Below are 18,138 nucleotides of genomic sequence, written 5' to 3'. Positions count from 1 at the left end.
GCCTATGATTCCCTTTCCTGCTGCCTCTGGGCCTCAGTGCCTCAGAGCTGAGCACTCACTCCCACTGGGAAGCTGAGCAGTCAGCACACACATACTGGGGAGGGAGGGCTGCCAGGACTCGAGGTGCATAGGCATGGCTGGGAGTACTCACTGGTCCGTTGCTGCTTCCGCTTCATGTCTTCCTCCTGCTTGTGGTCTGCTGCTTCGGCGTCAAAGTCATAGTAGGTGTCCTTGGGCAGTTTCCACTCGTTGTTCCTGTCCATGAGGTCTGAGGTGCGGCAGGTCAGGTCTGCACTAAACTTCTCGATGTCAATCTTCATGATGCGGCAGTGAACAGTCATTCCCACCTAGATCCACAGAACATTTGAGCTGGAAGGGACAGAGACGGTCTAGCCCGATGCCCCGTTTTACATGTGAGGACAGCAAAGTACAGGCAGAAAGGTGGACAGACTGTCCAGAGCCAGCCGGCCACTGAGTGTCAGGATAGCAGGAGTTCCGGGCTGAGTTCGGTCTGCAGACTAGTTTGTGCCAAGTACTGATGCCTCCTGCTCTAGGCAGAAATACCAACAGGAGTCTCCTGAGATTTGTCACCAGCACTATTCTCTTTCCCCATAAAGCTGCCCAACTACTGTTCCTAGGGTGTGTGCCAAGTCTGGCTGCCCTTTAAGGAGGAAAAGCAAAGTAACAGTTTTTCTATACTTTCAACCTGATTTGAGCCCTTCTGTTTAAAGAGTGACAAAACCCAGTCAATTTGCACAGCTCTCTTGGAAACTGCCCTAGCTCCATTTACAGGTATACCTCGGAGACATTTCAAGTTCAGTTCCAGACCACCCCAATAAAGCAAACATCATAATAAAGTGAGTCACTAGAGTTTTTTAGTTTCCTAGGACATGTAAGAGTTATGGTCACACTATAGTCTATTAAGTGTGCAACACTTTTTTTTTTAAACACTGTTATGCTTTAAAAAAGCTAAATATCTTTAAAAGATTATAGTATCTGTAAAGTGCAATAGAACGAGGGATGCCTGTGTTAGGAATGTCTTTCCCCAGCCTTTCTAAGTCCATGGTTCTCAGGGGTTAACAACACTTAGAACCAGAGATCTGGCAGATCTGGTACCACTAGCAGATGTCACTAACTGGATGATCCTGGAAATGGCACTCAAAACTTCTCTGAGACCAGGAGATAAATATTCCCTTCTCCATTGGACTAGCAGATTTGAGACAACATATGTAAATATCAAGGGCTGGAATCCAGTGTGTGCATAATAAACAGCAGTTCTGACAAGAGAAATTAGAACAGAAGGGGAGCTCAGCCTTTCTGCGTCACAGCATGGAATGCCGGGCCTTGCTTCCTGCCCGCCAGACTAAACCACGGCTTCCCACACAGGAAGGGCTGGCAACTTGATGAAGTTTCACAAAGGCAGTGAACAAAAACTGCTCCTCATTTGGGTAGATGTTTCTTACCCTGACTTCACTCAACTGGTTATAAATCCTTCCGAAATGTTCCCCACCAGGAGCCCCTGGGAACAGAGCCTAACTCCTGGTGGGCACAGCCCAAAGCCAGCCTGATTTGGGCTGCTGAAAACAGCGCCAGATGCCTTAGCCCTGTCATTCACCTACCTTCACTCGTTCCTCTGGCCGCTTTACCACTTTGTCACTGAGGAATTTGGTGGGGATGAAGCCAGTGACACCATTGTCTAGCCGTGTTTTGACACCGATGGCCTGGCCTGGGCATGAACCGCTGTCAAAATGGTTCCAGACCTAAAGACGGCATCAGGAGAAGAGCTTGATCATTACGATTCTGGAGACCAAAGTCAGGAAAGAGCTGGCAGGAATGCTGTAATCCATCTTACCACTGACACTGGCATCACGATGTGAGAACATGATGACTCAGCCACCCAGCAACACAGAATTTGAATATCCCCTAGGTTCCCTGATGTGTAACTCATGTTTGGCACCACTGGCCAGCAGATCAATCTTTTATGTTAATTTACTGTATATGTCCCTCCAGCTTCAACTGAAACCCCTCTCTCCCATTCTGTCCTGACCTTGTGAGCTTAAGAAATATCTGTTTGTTACCTAAGAACAACTCATTTCAGTGAACCAGCACATCATGGCTCTTTTACATCCTTAACAAATCTCACCAGTTTCTTTTACTGGGTAAAGTTGAGAAATGGTCTATTTTACTATCTGCCTAAGTAACATATGAAGATCCAAAAAAAGCTTCAGGATGGCTTTTATGAGCTCTAACCATGAAAAGAGCAGATGATGTCGAGAAGACTGTGGGAAAAACTAAGATGTGTATGGAGGATGAAAACACTGAAGGGAGTCTACAGATACCTTCTAACAAGCATAGGCACACCGTGCCCACCCTGTATGTAAGAAATGCTTACACTTCCTCACGTCTTTAACTGGTTGAGCACGATCCTCAGACAACGGGAAACAAGGATTAAGGGCTGAGTAGAGAACAGAATAAGAGCACATGGATTTCTGACTAGCAGCCATGGAGGGACTTTAAGTTAGGCCTGTGTCCATTCCAGATCTCTTCCCTTTTTGTGTGTTGCCACGGTAAAGTGTCACCTAAACTACTCCCATTCTCACCGCCTTTCTAGAGCACTGAGATCACGCAATCACAAACATTCAGGGACCACAACAACACTGTAGCACATACCTCGCTTAATTCCGGGAAATTGTCTTGTTGACAGAAAGGGCACTGCCACAGCCCCGTCTCATCATTGCGGATTGCCTGGTCGTAGCTCTCGCCCTGTGGACGTCTATGGGCGATGCCGGTGACGTTGCAGATAATGAGCTTTCCTGCAGGAAGGGGAGAGGAGGAGAAGGAAGGGAAGAGAACGGGGAGAAGGCTGAGAGAACTGGAGAGGTAACTCCTCCCCGCCAACTGTTTAGTGACAGAACATCTGTCCTCGAGTATCTCCCTTGATTTCCTTCATATCCTCGAAGAGGGAGATCTTCCCTTCATTTGATGACAGGAAAATGAAGCCACAAGACTGACCCATGAACACCTCACAAAAGCAGGTTAAAAAGCATGATCTGACCTTGAACTCTAATTTGACTTCCAGTTTAGGGCTCTATAATCTTCTTAAAAGCTTCCCTGGTCTTTCCCACTCACAGTACAAACTGGCCTTATTCTGTTGGAATTATAGTCTGACTTGAACATACACAGTAAACACTATCCCATCAACCCCTTTTTATCCTCCTCCAACTAAAGAAAACAGACCCAGGATTTACCAATGTAGAAGGTCTCCGGTGTCTCTTTGGTTAACATATTGAAGATTTCCTCTGTGTTGGGAGAGCGGTAGGCTGTCCGGAGGTCCTTATACCGACAGCTCAGCTCTGCTCGGATATCATACAGCGTGATGTGTTTGTCACCATAGCCCTGGGGAAGAAGCCCCCATTAAGAGTCTTGCAACTGCTCCCCAACCTGAGCTACCAGGGGTTTCAACGAAAGGAGTAGCCAGTTGGCTCCTGTCAGGGTTTCTTTTCTTTCCCCTCAACATTTACTAAAGCAGCTTTTCAAACTTTTCCTTAGCCATGGAACACTGTTCTACAATAAAAATGCTTCACGGGGACCTCCCTGATGGTCCAGGGGTTAAGAACCTGCCTGCCAAAGTGGGGGACACAGGTTTGATTCCTGGTCTGGGAAGATCCCACTTGCTGTAGGGCAACTGAGCCCTTGCACCACAACTACTGTGCCTGGAGGCCCTAGAGTCTATGCTCTGCAACAAGAGAGGTCACCACAATGAGAAGCCTGGGCGTCGGCGCGAGAGCTGCCCCCACTTGCCATAACTCGTCCCAACTCAAGAAAGCCTGAGCACAGCAATGAAGACTCAAAGTGCAGCCAAAAAAAAAAAAAAAACCCTCATGGAATCACAATGTGTGAAACAAATGCAAAACTGCACAGTTGGAAAGGAGGAAAGAGGCCCCAGAAGCAAACTACTACCCCCTCACTCCCAGCTCCCCCAAAACATGCCCCCCACAATGACTACAGCAGTCTCTGAGACGTCCTTGGCTCCTTAATAAGCAGACTGAAAACTTTTTTGAGTAAACCCAGTACTGCATGGGGAGGGAGAGGATCAAGTCTCTTACACTAATAGTATTGGGGCTTCTCTGAGGATGTGCTTCCTGAGTCTCTTCTCATCTAGGCCAGGCCTTCCACTCTGTCACCCACCTGCCTCTCCAGTTCTTCTGCAAAGGCATCAAGGTCTAGGTCCTTGAGTCGCTCTGGGTTTTCCAAGATTTCTTCAAGGGCTCCCGCAGGGTTGGCATCCTCAGCTGATTCATCATATTCCAGAGCATCCACTGCCATCTTCCTGGCCCACTCATAAGTCTCAGGGTGAACTCGGGAACCATCAAGGACTTCAATATATGAGTCAGTGCTGAAGGAGAGGCAGAAGAGGAGCAGGATATATAACAAAAAGCTTCTAGTAACAACCCAGATGTCCACCAATGGGGAACTGGTTAAATAAATTAGGGTACCTCCATACAATGGAATACTATACATCCATTACAAAGAATGAGGTAGATCTGTGTGTGCTGACATGAAAGATGGCCACGATATATTGATAACGTGAAAAATGCACTGCAAAACACTATGAACCATATGATCCCATTTTTGTAGTAAATGGGTAATTAGTAAATGCATAGCAAAAATAAAATTTAGAAAAGTTGTAGTATACATCAACTTGTTATGGCAGTTATCTCTGGGGGGTGGGATTATGGGGGACTTCCACTTTCTGCATAATATTTCTATATGTTATTGAATTTTATATGATGAAATTATATATACAAGTCTTATAAATAAAACAAGAAGGGGGAAGATGACCTTTGAGAATTTGCTGACAGCTACTTTCCCCCATAAAGCCTTCCCAGGCTGGTCTTGCCCGTGCACTCACATGGACCTATGTTATTCGTGGAGTGTTACAGCAAAGCTGGGTGGAAAATGAAGTTTTAGAACTTGAAGCCTATTTCCCCACTGATTTCCATTACTGAATGAGGAGCTATGTGCCCGTGGAAAAGATCCTCCAAAGACTGAGTTGATAACTTCTGGAGAGGAAGAGGTCAATAGTGAAGTCCAAAGTCCAAGTGAATAGAGAACTTTCTCTCAATAACATCATCTCAGAACATACCAAATCTCTCTCCCCCTTCCTTATCTCCTCAGACCCCCACACTCCTCTTCCATTGTCCCAACTATTCCCACCCTTATCGAGCCACAAAAAATCATAACAACAGAACAAGTTTGTGTTTACTGAACCAAATCTTATGTTTTCTGTCCTCAGTTGATAAACTAAGTTGGTTCTTTTGATGTTTCTCTCACAGAAAAGCTTCACATAATTGAACTGATCTTTTCCATAGGTCAGAGGCTCTTGACTAAATAAAGACTCTTGGCTTTAAAACGTTTCCTAATTTAAATAGTCTGTGGCCCTTTGATAGCCCTAATCCCCGAAACCCCAAAGCAAAGCCCAAGAGAACTCCTCTTGGCCCACCCAGGCAGAGGGCATCACCTGTCCCCCAGGGAGGCGGTGTCAATCTTGAGGAAGCCAGCACAATTCATGAAGACTTTGGGACCCATGTGGCACATGGTGACCAGCTGAGTCCGGCTCTCGAGCCTGGTGTTGTTCTGTTTTAGAATCTGAAAGAGAAGCCTGGAGTGAGCAGGAGCAGCAGACAGGCCCCACCTCCTGGTCTGTTTCCAGGTCTCTGGGAAACCTTCCACAATGGGATGCTGCCCCAGCACCCCGAGAGCTAACTGAGCACTGAGCAGTTAGCACAACATACTAACTGCTACTAAAAAAATTAATTCTAAAGAACTACACTGTGCCGAGCAAAGACAACACACAGCTAATGTACAGCTTCAAAGTTGATGTAAAATATACACTTAAGTACCCATCTTACATTATGAAAAAAATTACCACAAATACTCTAGAAGGTTGCTACATGCCCCTCTCTGTATTGAAATCCTTTCTTTCCTCTGGGGGAAGAAAACGCACTATCCTGAGGTCTGTGTCTAGCGTACTCTCACCTTCCTCTAAATCATGGCTTAGGCTATCTTCTCCATGAGCCACCAGAATGCAGCAGTGACGATCAGGACTGTGGCCACCTAGGCCGAAGTCTGGCCCCAACTCTCACCAGCTGCATGACTCTAGGTGAGTGTCTTTACCTCTCTGACCTTGCCCTTGTCAAACCATGCTGGGAAAGTAAAGGTTCAATGAAATAAGAACTTTCCTTTTTTTTCCTGATTCAACCCAATCCTACCTTCAGGAGATGAGTCCCTTTTCGAGGTCCCAGGCCACAGACATACTGAATCAAGGCCTGGCTGTAGGGGTGGGCAATGGCACGGTTGACATCAACTCCAACCTCATTGACTCGGTTGATGAATTCACAGTACAGGGCGTTGAGCAGCTCTTCTTTCACTACATGCTCCTGTCAACACACAGTAGGCAGGAATAAGGTTACTGTGCCACTCTGTCCACCTTGGCCTACTTGTCAAATCCTACTCACCTGCAACGGGTGAAACTTGAGGCACAGGATGTCTTCATCCGAGCTGCACACCTGGGCAAACTCAATCAGAGGGTCCTGGATGCGCCGGGCCAGGGAGACGGCCTGTCTCAGCACAGGAGGGTAATCCCGGAACTCTGCCTAAGGTCAGATGAGGCTCAGAAGTGCCACAAAGTCCCCTCAGCTCTAACAGTCAGAGGAAATCCAAACTGCCTGGCTTGATGTCAGGGACCAATTCTGGGACCATTTTTCTTGGGACCAATTTAATCTCTGGGGCTCCCAACCTGAACTATGATTGGCATGATGGGAGATTTTATGCACAGGTAAGAGAACAGGTGCAATCCTGTGCTCCTGACAATCTTTGCCTCCTTATCTCCCTGGGGCTGATAGCTCTTGCCCGTGTGAAGCCTAAGGGTGGGCTCCTGCCTTACCTCCGATTTCTTGCTGTTCATATAGAGGATGGCCAACTCGTTGTCAATCAGCTCCACCCCAATAGAGGACAGCTGCTGACCCTGGTCCAGCTCATGCACAATGCGCTTCACATCCTCAATCAACATCTGGGCATCCCTGGAAGAAGGAGGGGTGCTGGTCAGGGATATTTCTGGATAGTTTCTCGGGGATGAACTATCTCAGGGCTGGGAGCGGGGAGGAGGGAGCTTTGAAAACAAAGGGGTACAATATTCCAGGGATACCCCCTGGAAGTGGAGGGTATCATGTGTTTTCAATAATATAGGATGAGTGACTTTAGCTAGGCCTGGCCCAATCGCCTGTTGTCCCTCCCTACCTGTTCTCTCCTGCAACTGTCACCACGTGAGGCTTTTTGTTCAGAAGGAATTTCTTCAGAGTTTCAATGTCTTGAGCCTGGAGTGAAAGAAAATTGGAGCTAAATGGCTCTGAGGACAGGGGAGCTTTCTAGCGCTTTTCTCTCCTTAAGTAGCCTGAGACCTTACAAGAACAGAGAAGAATGATGCATCTTGTGTTGTCTAACTGGAACACAAAACAAGGTGACTAGGAGCTCTAGTTGAAAATTAAACATCTGTTAATCTTTCCTACGATTACTGCATATCTGGCTTACAAGTGAGCTGTGGTTAACACACTCAGGTCTTTCCTTTAACACGAACCACTGCCTGGCAGTCAAGACTATTCTGATCTCCACTTTAAGTTTTTTCTTTCTTTTTTAAAAGAGTTGTTTGCTGAAAATTGTTTTAGAATGGAACTCTTGTCAATAAAATTGAAAGATACTGTTACGTTAAAGAAAAAATCAGAAGGATACACACGAGATGAATTCAAATTTCTCCTTCCATGGGAGAAACACAAATGCTGGAAGCAGGGAAAAGGTTGGCTTAATGCCTCAGTGGCTTTCAGCTCCTGGAACAAGCTGACCCAGATGCGGTAAGAACAGAGGCAGTAATGGCAGCTCCCAGAAGCACAAGGCCTAGGAACTGGCTTCAAGTCAAGAAGCAAATTCTGTTCCAGATCTTGAGTGCCATCTACTGCCTATGAAAGTGACACTTATCCCAGGACTTAAGAGGTTAGTGAACAGGTCAGAGATCTTGCATGGGATATTGCTTAGACCATGAATGCATACTCCCCACTGAACGATAAGACATGTTGAAGATGTACACTTGATAAACAGCCCCAGCCACTTGCCTTCTTCTCCCGCTCTTCCTCTCTCCATGCAGTTCGCCGTTTGGTAAAATGAGGCAGCCGGAGGAAGTCTGTCACTTCTCCTTCACCATTGACCAAAGCGCAGAATACAGGGTGATCTCTGCCAGCCCGACAGAAAAAGAACCATGTGATAATCAGGACTATAACAATATGAGTGAGAGAAGAACAAGATTAGGGAGACAGGTAAGGGGTGATGCCAGGCACGCAGGAACAGGAAGTTACCTGGCAGAGGAGAAAGCAATGCCTAGGACCCGGATGCCCTTCCCTTGATTCTCATCCATAAAGTCATCGTCTTCTTCTACTTGTTGATCTGGCCGGTAGGGCGCCACCCTCAACCAGTTGTAGAGCTTTCGACTACAGGTCTGGGGAGGAGACACACCAGTCACTATGGTCATCAGGCTTGCCAAGTGTTAGAGAAACGGGCAGACACATATTTGCAAAGATCATATTTATATGTGCACATGTTTCTAGCCCTTGGCAGGCTTACAACCTGAAGGCACACCTTATTCTTAACAACAGCAGAGTACAGAGGCCAGTCACATATATGAAGAATATGTGTACAGGGTGGGGGAGGGAGGGAAGAGGCTTTTCAAGGGGAGGGCTTAGAGTGACCCATGACCTTGTGCGCACTCCCTCTCAGGTTATGCCCGGGAGTTTCCATTAGCTGCTGCTGCTGCTGCTAAGTCACTTCAGTCGTGTCCGACTCTGTGTGACCCCGTAGACGGAAGCCCACCAGGCTCCCCCGTCCCTGGGATTCTCCAGGTAAGAACACTGGAGTGGGTTGCCATTTCATTCTCCAATGTGTGAAAGTGAAGTCGCTCAGTCATGTCTGACTCGTAGCGACCCCACGGACTGCAGCCTACCAGGATCCTCCGTCCATGGGATTTTCTAGGCAAGAGTACTGGAGTGGCTTGCCATTGGACAGCTATTAAGGGGTGCCTTCATTTTCAGCTCTAGCCTGGGGAAATCACATGACTGAACGTTGTGCTGCTGTCCATGGGGTCGTAAAGAGTTGGACACCACTCAGCGACTGAACTCAACTGAAAGGTCGAGTCCCTGTCCTCACCTTTATGACATACTCTTTGGCTTCGGCCAGCAGCTTGTTCTTGAGCTCTTTGGCCATCTGCACATACAGAAATTGCTGTAAAGCTCGTTCGATGGCCATGGTGCGCTGCCGGTTCCACTCCTGCACCTGATGGCTGAACTCATCTCGGTAGTAAAATTGTTTGATTTCTTCAAAATACGTCTGGTCACTGCCATAGCTGAGGGGATATAACATTTGGTATCAAGGACAGAGAAGAGGTGGTGCCTGAATGCCTACAAACAGAGTGAGCCAGAGACACTGGCTTGCTCAGTTCTGAAAGTGTGGATCACATTCCTGAGGGACCCCTCCCCCCAACAGATTCCCGATCAGGCTTTCCCAAAATAACCCCAGGCCAGAGCTCTGCTTACCCTTCCACTCCCTTCATATCGATGCTGATATCAATGGTGAGCAGCCCTTCATCTTCAGCCAGGCAGATCTTGAGGAACTGGTCATCTCTCAGTTCCTTAACAGGCTTGTTCTTCAAGTACTTGAAGGAGTAAGCATAGTGGGCCTCATCCACATCCTGCACAACAAGAGGGAACCATGAGTCGACAGAAAGACTGGGCTGGACCCTGGGAAAGGCCCGCCTCTGCACTCAGGCAGACAGCTCAGCTAAGCGTGAAGGCATGAAACTCAGTTCAAACAGAGCTGGACCATAAGCTGGATCAAAGCCCTTCAACTGGCTTACCTTTCTACCTTTCTTAGTGGGGCTTATATTGAGCTTGGCCCTTTCCTGGAAGGTCTGTCTCAGCACCTGCCGGACCAGGGGCTCTCGGGCAATCTGTAGGGCTACCATGTAGCGGGCACCTTCCAGCACGGCTTCCGGGGTAGGGAACTGGCTGCAGGGAAAATGGAGGAGCTGCAGGATGAGGACACCTTTGCCCATAGGTTCCTCCTCTCACCAGCCAGCTACTACATGCCCACCTGCAAACATAATCCTTCGCCAGCTCCAAGGGCTCTGCTGGAAACTGCTCTGTCTCATGCCGCTGGTAGCTGTCCCGAAGGTTTTCCCCAAATTGCTCAGGAGTAAGCCCAAACTTTTTGGCCAGGCCATCTAAAGCAAATCAGGAGAGATAAAGCTAAGACAACAGCACAGGACTGAATAACTTCTTGGTTTTCAGTCTAAAACTGAAAATTCTGGGCAGTAAATTTATAAAGGATCACCAATGAGCAGGAGCAGGATGCCTCACAATGAACAATGAAAATGCTGGCTTTAAACAGAAGCAGAAAAAATAGAAATTTTCTGTGGAAGTTACAGTTCAGCAAAAGAACTTCCCAAAGATAGGATGAACTCTGATCATGTGTTTCCCACTCCTTCAGGAATTACAGGGAAAGCCGGACCATTCCTGTGGCATGGGTTTGGGTCATGGGAGCAAGTGTTAGAAGTGGACTGGTGATTCACTCAGCTGTCCTTTAAGTCCTCATCCTACCTCCCAGTGACTATCGGGGAACTTATACAATTAGCTTTTACCTAGCCCGGCGCTCTGGCAGATGGTGTACATGTCTCGGCGAGAAGCCTGTTTGAGCTCTGGCCCTCTCTGCTCTTCATCTTCTGCCTCCTCACCATCACCTGGCAAGAAAACATGAGTTAGTCTTCTGGCTTCCAGTCACTTCCAAGGACCTGACACATGGATTCCAAAACTCACCTTCCTCATCTCCCTCTTCCCTTACACGCTTTAGCTTCTTGCGGCTGGCCTTGGCAGCATTCTGCATCTTAGGGATGTCACGACCGTAATAGAGCAGGAAATGATTGTAGACATCTTTCAGTTCATCCATTGATTGAACATCCTTGAGCCTGGAGGGAAGGGACATAAGACCTCAAATTTGTCATGGAGGAAGGGTATACCCCGGGTTTGCTACAAGAGGTATAATTTCCATGTGGCAAGATCCCAACTAGGATGGATGCCTGTGTTCTCCAATTATCAGGGACACACAATGGCCCTAAACCATGACTTAATTGCAATCAAGCTACTTTCAAGAAGGAATGTGTCAATCGGTGGTTGTTACATATGGCAACAAAAAGAAAGAGACAGATGAGGAAGCATGTCTCCAGTTCAGAGTCCTTGAGACAGTCTTTGTCCTTCCTTTCCAGGTTTGTGCCACTGGCCATTAACATCACCTGCTTCTCTCCCATAACCCTCTAATTTCAGGCTCACCAAGCCACTTTCTGGCTGTAGTTTGGTTTCCCATGTGGCTTTTCATACAGGTAACATAAATAAACAAACATGATGATCTGATCCTCTTAACATTTTATACCAATATGGGTAAGTAACAGGAATTTGCCTGTCAAAAAGAGCACTTCTGGTGTGTTGGTAAGTTGGCTTTCTAAGGGATAGGTGCCTTGCTGCGAATTTCACAAGATTATGCTGCTCTGGAGGGTGGGTGGGTGGGGCAGGGGTGGGGTGCACCTGCCATTGGCGTGAGGGCTCCCTCTAAAGGAATGAAACCCGCATATGCTACCTCTCCATGTCCGTGGTGTCCAGAGCCCGGATGCCATCAGCAAGGGGCTTGTCAGGATCAGCAGAGATTTGCTCGTACTGATAAGCCTGCATCTTCTCAAACAGCCGTGTTAGGTTCTCCTTACGAATCCTCAGCTGGGTCCACTAGGACAAGGCAGGGCAGGGGTAAGGGCTGGTATTTAGCCTTGGAGACCCAAGGCCAGGCAGTTCCTTACCAAGAGTCCCTGGGGGAAGCCTGACAGGCCTGGGGGTTTGGGCCTTCTCCTGGGATGCGCAGGAAAACCTGGGCCCCAGTAGTAGCAGTACCCAGTGCAGCCCTCAGCTCTGAGGGACACAGATCCCTTTGTTACCTTTTCATCCCACTGCCACACCCTCCACAGGTCGTTGATATGCAATTCAGGCTCCACATACTCCTTCCGGTAGAAAGCAATGAAAGGCACCTAGGGTGGCAAAGAGATGGAAAGTCAGCCAGAAAGGAAAGATCTGCAAGGAACCCCTCTGCTAGAGGGATAAACAGATTCATCAAGTTCAGCACTGGGAACCCTGGCCCATCCAGGGCACATGCTTGCCCCGCCATAGGGGAACATAATGCTGCAGAAGGGGTAGTGGTTTCTTTTGATCACTTAAGTCCTCACATTTCTTGGTCAAGGGACCACTGCTGAGGACAGGAGATGGGGGGGTTCCTACCTAACCTAGGTGGCCAACTTTTCCCTCACCCCTAGTTGACGTTCTAACCACTGGACCACTAGAGCCTGAGATGCTACCTCAAAATGCTGATTTCGCATGAAGCCCAGGGCCTCTTTAATCTTCTGAATTGTGCTGGGCCCTTTTCGACTGAAGCTGCTGGTTGGCTGCCCTCGGTCTAGGTAATCACAGCTTTCCTAAGGTAGGAAGAAAAAAGAAAGAGCAACAACACCATTACTTGCTTTGTCTCGCCACATACAAAACTGCTTCTTGTCACAGGACGACCTTCTCAGAGGAATTCTAGAAAAATCTCCTCATACACCCGTACACACACGCCCACAGATGTTTGGGGCAAAGGAGAAGCAGCTACTCATCCTGATGAGGTGACTTCTGGTTCGTGTCAAAACATAGGCTCTTTTTTGTGGGGGTACCTGCAGAGAAATGGTTGGTGTGGCAAAGGCATTCCTGTAGATCCAGTCCGCCTCTTCTTCCAGTTCATCATCTTCAGCCCCCTTGACGGGGATGGAACGGAGCTGCAGGGGATAACACAGCAGCATTAGACTGATTTTATCTTGTATCTCATGCAGCAAGAACACACACTTCTTCTGGACAAAAATACGTGCTTCAGAGGTACATGTTTTCAATACCTGGAAAAGTATTGTCTGGCAAGAAGTAGGCATGTCGTATATTTGCTAAAGAAAGAGAGCCGTTTCAAGAACCATAAGACACACGAGAGTCTATGTTGAGCTAGACTTCCTATACCCCTGGTCAGATTAGGATTCAAGTTCCTATATATTATTTTTGTTTTTGGTTGCGCCACCCTGACTAGGGATTGAACCCGTGCCCTCTGCAGTGGAAGTATGGAGTCTTCGCCATTGGACTGCCAGGGAAGTCCCCCTATAAACTACTATTAGATTGATCTCTGCTATAACCCTTGTACCAAGGTGGCTCAGGGCAGTTCATGACAGTTCAGCAGAAGGACAGAGGCTGGTGCTTCCTTACCTGGAACCTCTCAGGCAAGTCAGTGGCTCGGATTTCATTGTCCTGATCAGTGAGGTGGCTGCTTTCCAGCTCACTGGGCTCATACATCTCGAAGATGCTCCTGCGGCTCACACGTTTCTTGGTGGTCTTCTTGGGGCGCACTCGGATCTCGCCCTCAGCCTCATCATCCTCGTACTCATACTCTTCCTCCAGTTCTTCATCGTACTCATTGTATTTCTCAAATTCATCGTAGTCAAAGTCCACACCAAAAATCTCCTGGGCTTCCTGCAGAGCCCTGCAGGTGAGAGCGAAAGGCAGGTGGCCCAGGTTCCGGTGAGAGGAGACAGATGCGGCCCCTGCAGAGATCTTTTACCTGCCCCGAGGGAACTAGAAAGGCTGAGGGAAATCTGAACAAAAAAAAAAGCATATTCACCGTGGAATAAAGGCTTAGCTGGTGGCTATTTCTGGGGAAACTCATTTACTGAGATGAAAACCCATCTTTGGCACATGTCCGTGACCAGGATCAAAAAGTAACAGGACAGATGGGTTCAAATCATGTTCAGTGGATCCATCCTTTGCTAAGATGTTACAGTATTCTCTCAGAGCAAACAATTTCCTCTGACAAAATTATATTTAGAAGACTGATGCATGAACAAGTGAATACAGAGCTGCAGATATTAGAGAAAGGCTAGGTCTCTGCTGACATGTGCCTCCCCCTTCATCCCACCCTGGCGTTAGGATGCAGAGAGAGCTTTCAGGGCTTCAAGTCTGACATCACTGCCTGGTGAAGGTTATCAGAGGCAGGGAGGCAAAGTGGCTGAGAGCTGACTATTCCATCTTTAGCCAAGGCCTCTGACCTCTTCCTTCCTGCCTGGGTCCACTCAGATGCCCTTATGACCACCTTGTCCCAGACTCCACTCACGCATCAGTGTATCCAGGAAGCTTTTTCCGCCACTTAGGTTTTTTCAGAGGTTGTCCATCATCATCCACGATAAAGTCGTCAATGTCTAGGTAGGGAAGGGAGGGGTTAGTGCCCAGAGACAGGACTGAATGGCTTTAGTTCCTACTGTATGAGTGGCCAGTGAAGAGAAGAGAGCCTTTGGAAAGGAACTCCTATCAAATGCTGGAGGCCAGTAGCTGAAAAACGATTTCCCATCCCATTTCTTGAGGCAGGAAATCCCAATCCCCTGCCCCAAACTGGCTTCCCTGCCTGGTGCTACATACCTGACTCTTCATCATCTTCCTCCTCCTCTTCTGGAGGAGCCATGTGGGCCTCCACGGCCTCCTGCCCTTCTTCCCCTTCCCCATCCTGAAAGATCTCCTCTGCGATAGCTTCTTTTTCATGTTCCTCCTTGCCATATTCCTCCTCCTCGTCGTCCTCATCGTCTGAGACTTTTTTGACACGTCGGTATTTTTGCTAGAGGTGGAAAGCCTGCCTAGTCAGGGTCTGAGGGAACTGGCATAAGGATGCCTGTCCTCCAATCTCACTTCTATTTTCCCACCACAGTTACACTGATGAGGGAGATGGGAAAGAGCACATCAAGTGACGCCCCAAGGCCCACTCCTGAAACTCTGACAGGCACCCAGATCTGGGCTCCACAGTACAACGATACTGAGCCACCTTCTCCTTGCTGAAGTTCCCCAGACGGTTCTGGATGTGCCTCCCCACCACCTCCCAGAGCCACTGAACTCCAAGGGCTTCTTCCTTCATGCTCAAGGACAGAGACAAAAAAGGCACTTACTCCTCTTTTGACTTTGACACCCAAATTCTCCTCAATGAGATCAAAATCATCGTCCTCCAGGCGGTCGTCAAAAGATGCTAGAGGAGACAGAGTGTTGCTGGTTGTGACCGGGAGGCCCCTCGTCCACTGGCTCCCACCCCAGCCTCACCTGACCCGGGGAGGGACTACTCACTGCGTTTTCTCTTCTTGTGGCTGACTTCATCTTCTGAATCTCCGGAGTCACTACCCTCATCCTCCTCCCCTTCCTCTTCATCGTCATCATCATTGATGAAGCCTTTCAGGTTTCCTTGTTCATCCTGATCATCCAGGTTCTCCTCCTCCTCCTCCTCATCTGGAAAACATGCATGTTTGAGGCATGCAGTTTGGGAAAGGGGCTGGCACTGGGGTAGGACCACCTGCTTAATTTAATTTCTTATCTGCTCTGAACCAAAAGACCTGGATGCCATGTGAACTCTTCTGCCTCATCCAATCCAAAGACGAAAAACATGACCACTGACTCAGAGCAGTAGCCTCTGGAAAGGAAACTCTTGTCTACATTCTCTATCTGTCTTTCGGCAAGATGAGCTTCCTAATTACCCTGGATGGTCAAATTCTTGACTAGAGGTTTTACAGCCACCAATAACTTTGGTTTCTCCTCACTTTATAAACTCGGTAGCTATATTCCTTCTTTCATCTGTAAAGCTTTTGATAAAAATTCCATTTTCCTTACTGTCTCTAAAGTTGTTTTCATGGTTCTATTCTGCTAATGATCCTAATGGTTGGGTTTGGACAGAAAAACTGGAAACTGGGTGCATAAATACCAACACTGCTAGGTCTCTAAGAGAGAAACATCCCCTATGGATTTCTCAGTTTACTGGCTGTCTCATCCCACTAATGTGAGCTCCATGGGAGACAGGTCTTTATTTTGTATTCCTAGTTCTAGGTACAGTACCTGGCATATAGCAGACAGATACTTAGTAAATATTTTCTATGAATGACTGAAAATTACTCAAGTTGGTACCTCTCATGTGTGATAACTTCTGTGCTCACCCTGAGCCTCTCATCAGCAAGAATCCAACTATCCAAAGCTTAGTAATAGTGGGGAGAAGCTTGAGGCTGGGGCTTCCTCACCGTCATCCTCCTCTTCTACAAATTTCTTGTTGACCCGGGGCACCACCTCGCCTTCATCATTGTACTCTTCCTCGGACTCCTCGGCCTCGCTTTCCACAAAATCAGACATTGGTGCAGCTTCTCACGGCCTGCCTGAAGAAGACTAGGGAAGAAAGGGAGATGGGGATCAAAAATGAGAGAGAGGACTCTTACACATTTCCACAAACAGCCTTCAGCTGTGTGCCACTGCTCTGTCCAGTCACTGCCATCTGGGAGGAGAGAGTAAGAATAAGAAGGCTCCGTTTCTTCTGTCATCCACTCCTCCCACCAATGCCCCTCTCATGTGTGCCTTTAAAAAGCAACTACACTGGACATCTCTGTAAAAGCCACATGGCTTGTCCAAAGAGGTGTATCTCACTTACCATTTGGGGATAGAAATGGGCAGATGAAGAAAGAAATTAATGCAGGAATAATTACATAGGTAGGGATACAGCAGTAGTGAGATTATATGACTCACTCGTAAGTCTGGGAAACACCAATTAAATGCCAACTTAATGATAGGAACTGTAGCTGAGCTATTGGCAGAGTCAAAAAGAAAATCTTTTTCAACAGATTAAACATCATTTCATGAACCTGAGTCCACTTGTGTGAGTACTGGTTGGGAGCATTTGGGTAGAAAGGGGGCCTCTTCAGAAACATTAGGACCACAACTCTATTGTGAGCATTTACCTCCTCAAGCAAAACAAACAAACCAAAAAACACTTTGAAAGAGACTTCCATGGCCTACAAATTACATGCAACATGGTTAAATACAAACACTGCTGGGTTTAAGAGTAGAAATCAAATCCTGGTCCCATCGTCTACTAGGTCTTAAAGGTAAGCATATTACTGAATGTGCTTGAATATCAACGTCTTCATTTGAAAAAAGGCAACAGCACTACCTACCATGCAGGGTAGTTGTGAATATAACATGATAATAGGGGGAAGAGTCTAGTTTACTATTTAAAAAAATGTTAACTGAATCCTAGGTCTAATTTCCAGCATTCTATAATTCAGTACCAATCAATCTCAACTTTTGTCTTCTACCTCCCTGCTGTTAGATGCATCCAAAACCTAGAAATGGCAGTGGAGAACCACAGAACCATGACATGGACTTTCCTGGGCTTTAAAATGCAGCATACATCACACAAATCAGAGCATCAAAATTCCATTCTGGAATCCTGAAGCTGGCTGCTTTTCCACTCAGCACCACTCCTCATGCTGTCCTGAATTATGGTCCACTGTCTATGTCCATTTTTTCCACTTAGACTACAAGCTTCTGGAAGTCAGAGACAATATCCAATTAAAGGACTGAAAAAAAAATCACAAAGACATAAACAGCAATATAAGGAGGCACTACACTGCATTTTTATTGTCGCGGATAAGCTGTATCCACTAGGTGCTCTATACAGAACAGAAACTGCTAAGTATCTGTTAAACAGATTACTAATTCATGTCTTCCCAGTTAAAGATGGCAGTGGGCCTGGAGAGGGAGGAGGGTGGCTAATGGCTATCTCAAGTGGTCTAAGCTCTAGAAGGAGCCTTAAGCGCTGTGGCTCTAATTCTCCTGAAAATTACCCTTACTGATATCAACTGATAACCAAGTAAAGATGAACTGAACTCAAGAAAACCAAACTGAAGGTACAAATTCTGGTGGAAAGGGAGAATCATTGAAAAAGGTCTTATGTTCAATTTTAGACTGAAGTTTCAGATGCCATTCTTTTTAAACTGTACTGAATGTCTACCAAGTACAAACACTCTGCTAGGAGGTGGGAATTTGAAGAGAAATAGGATTGCATGTTTCCAAGAAGCTGACTTCTAGTAGAGGGCCAAAAAAGGACCATCAAGGGACTTCCTTGGTGGTCCAGCGGTTAAGA

At 47.1% G+C, this 18,138-nt stretch overlaps 1 protein-coding gene across 2 annotated transcripts in view; it reads right to left on the bottom strand.

Moving 5' to 3' along the window:
- SUPT6H (SPT6 homolog, histone chaperone and transcription elongation factor) overlaps nucleotides 1-18,138 on the bottom strand; it is a 30,828-nt gene that overhangs the window by 6,031 nt on the left and 6,659 nt on the right. For both annotated transcript variants that reach the window (XM_055402042.2, XM_055402050.2), the window contains exons 2-29: nucleotides 16,244-16,385; nucleotides 15,306-15,464; nucleotides 15,134-15,210; nucleotides 14,616-14,808; nucleotides 14,314-14,398; nucleotides 13,413-13,686; nucleotides 12,842-12,943; nucleotides 12,491-12,607; nucleotides 12,077-12,166; nucleotides 11,728-11,870; nucleotides 10,914-11,062; nucleotides 10,739-10,837; nucleotides 10,192-10,321; nucleotides 9,956-10,106; nucleotides 9,636-9,790; nucleotides 9,250-9,445; nucleotides 8,406-8,545; nucleotides 8,166-8,283; nucleotides 7,300-7,376; nucleotides 6,947-7,082; nucleotides 6,519-6,656; nucleotides 6,273-6,440; nucleotides 5,522-5,649; nucleotides 4,189-4,396; nucleotides 3,249-3,396; nucleotides 2,671-2,813; nucleotides 1,620-1,760; nucleotides 152-347 (exon numbers count right to left, since the gene is read on the bottom strand). In XM_055402042.2, the coding sequence (XP_055258017.1) occupies nucleotides 152-347; nucleotides 1,620-1,760; nucleotides 2,671-2,813; nucleotides 3,249-3,396; nucleotides 4,189-4,396; nucleotides 5,522-5,649; nucleotides 6,273-6,440; nucleotides 6,519-6,656; nucleotides 6,947-7,082; nucleotides 7,300-7,376; nucleotides 8,166-8,283; nucleotides 8,406-8,545; nucleotides 9,250-9,445; nucleotides 9,636-9,790; nucleotides 9,956-10,106; nucleotides 10,192-10,321; nucleotides 10,739-10,837; nucleotides 10,914-11,062; nucleotides 11,728-11,870; nucleotides 12,077-12,166; nucleotides 12,491-12,607; nucleotides 12,842-12,943; nucleotides 13,413-13,686; nucleotides 14,314-14,398; nucleotides 14,616-14,808; nucleotides 15,134-15,210; nucleotides 15,306-15,464; nucleotides 16,244-16,352 (3,970 nt within the window). In that variant the 5' untranslated portion in view covers nucleotides 16,353-16,385. The remainder of the gene's footprint in view (nucleotides 1-151; nucleotides 348-1,619; nucleotides 1,761-2,670; nucleotides 2,814-3,248; nucleotides 3,397-4,188; nucleotides 4,397-5,521; nucleotides 5,650-6,272; nucleotides 6,441-6,518; nucleotides 6,657-6,946; nucleotides 7,083-7,299; nucleotides 7,377-8,165; nucleotides 8,284-8,405; nucleotides 8,546-9,249; nucleotides 9,446-9,635; nucleotides 9,791-9,955; nucleotides 10,107-10,191; nucleotides 10,322-10,738; nucleotides 10,838-10,913; nucleotides 11,063-11,727; nucleotides 11,871-12,076; nucleotides 12,167-12,490; nucleotides 12,608-12,841; nucleotides 12,944-13,412; nucleotides 13,687-14,313; nucleotides 14,399-14,615; nucleotides 14,809-15,133; nucleotides 15,211-15,305; nucleotides 15,465-16,243; nucleotides 16,386-18,138) is intronic.

Source organism: Moschus berezovskii, chromosome 20, assembly GCF_049115385.1.
Source record: "Moschus berezovskii isolate FMDL1 chromosome 20, NW_MosBer_1.0, whole genome shotgun sequence".
In the NCBI taxonomy this organism is placed as follows: domain Eukaryota; kingdom Metazoa; phylum Chordata; class Mammalia; order Artiodactyla; family Moschidae; genus Moschus; species Moschus berezovskii.
Note: the sequence above shows the minus strand (reverse complement) of the source record. Positions and strands in the feature narration are given on the sequence as shown.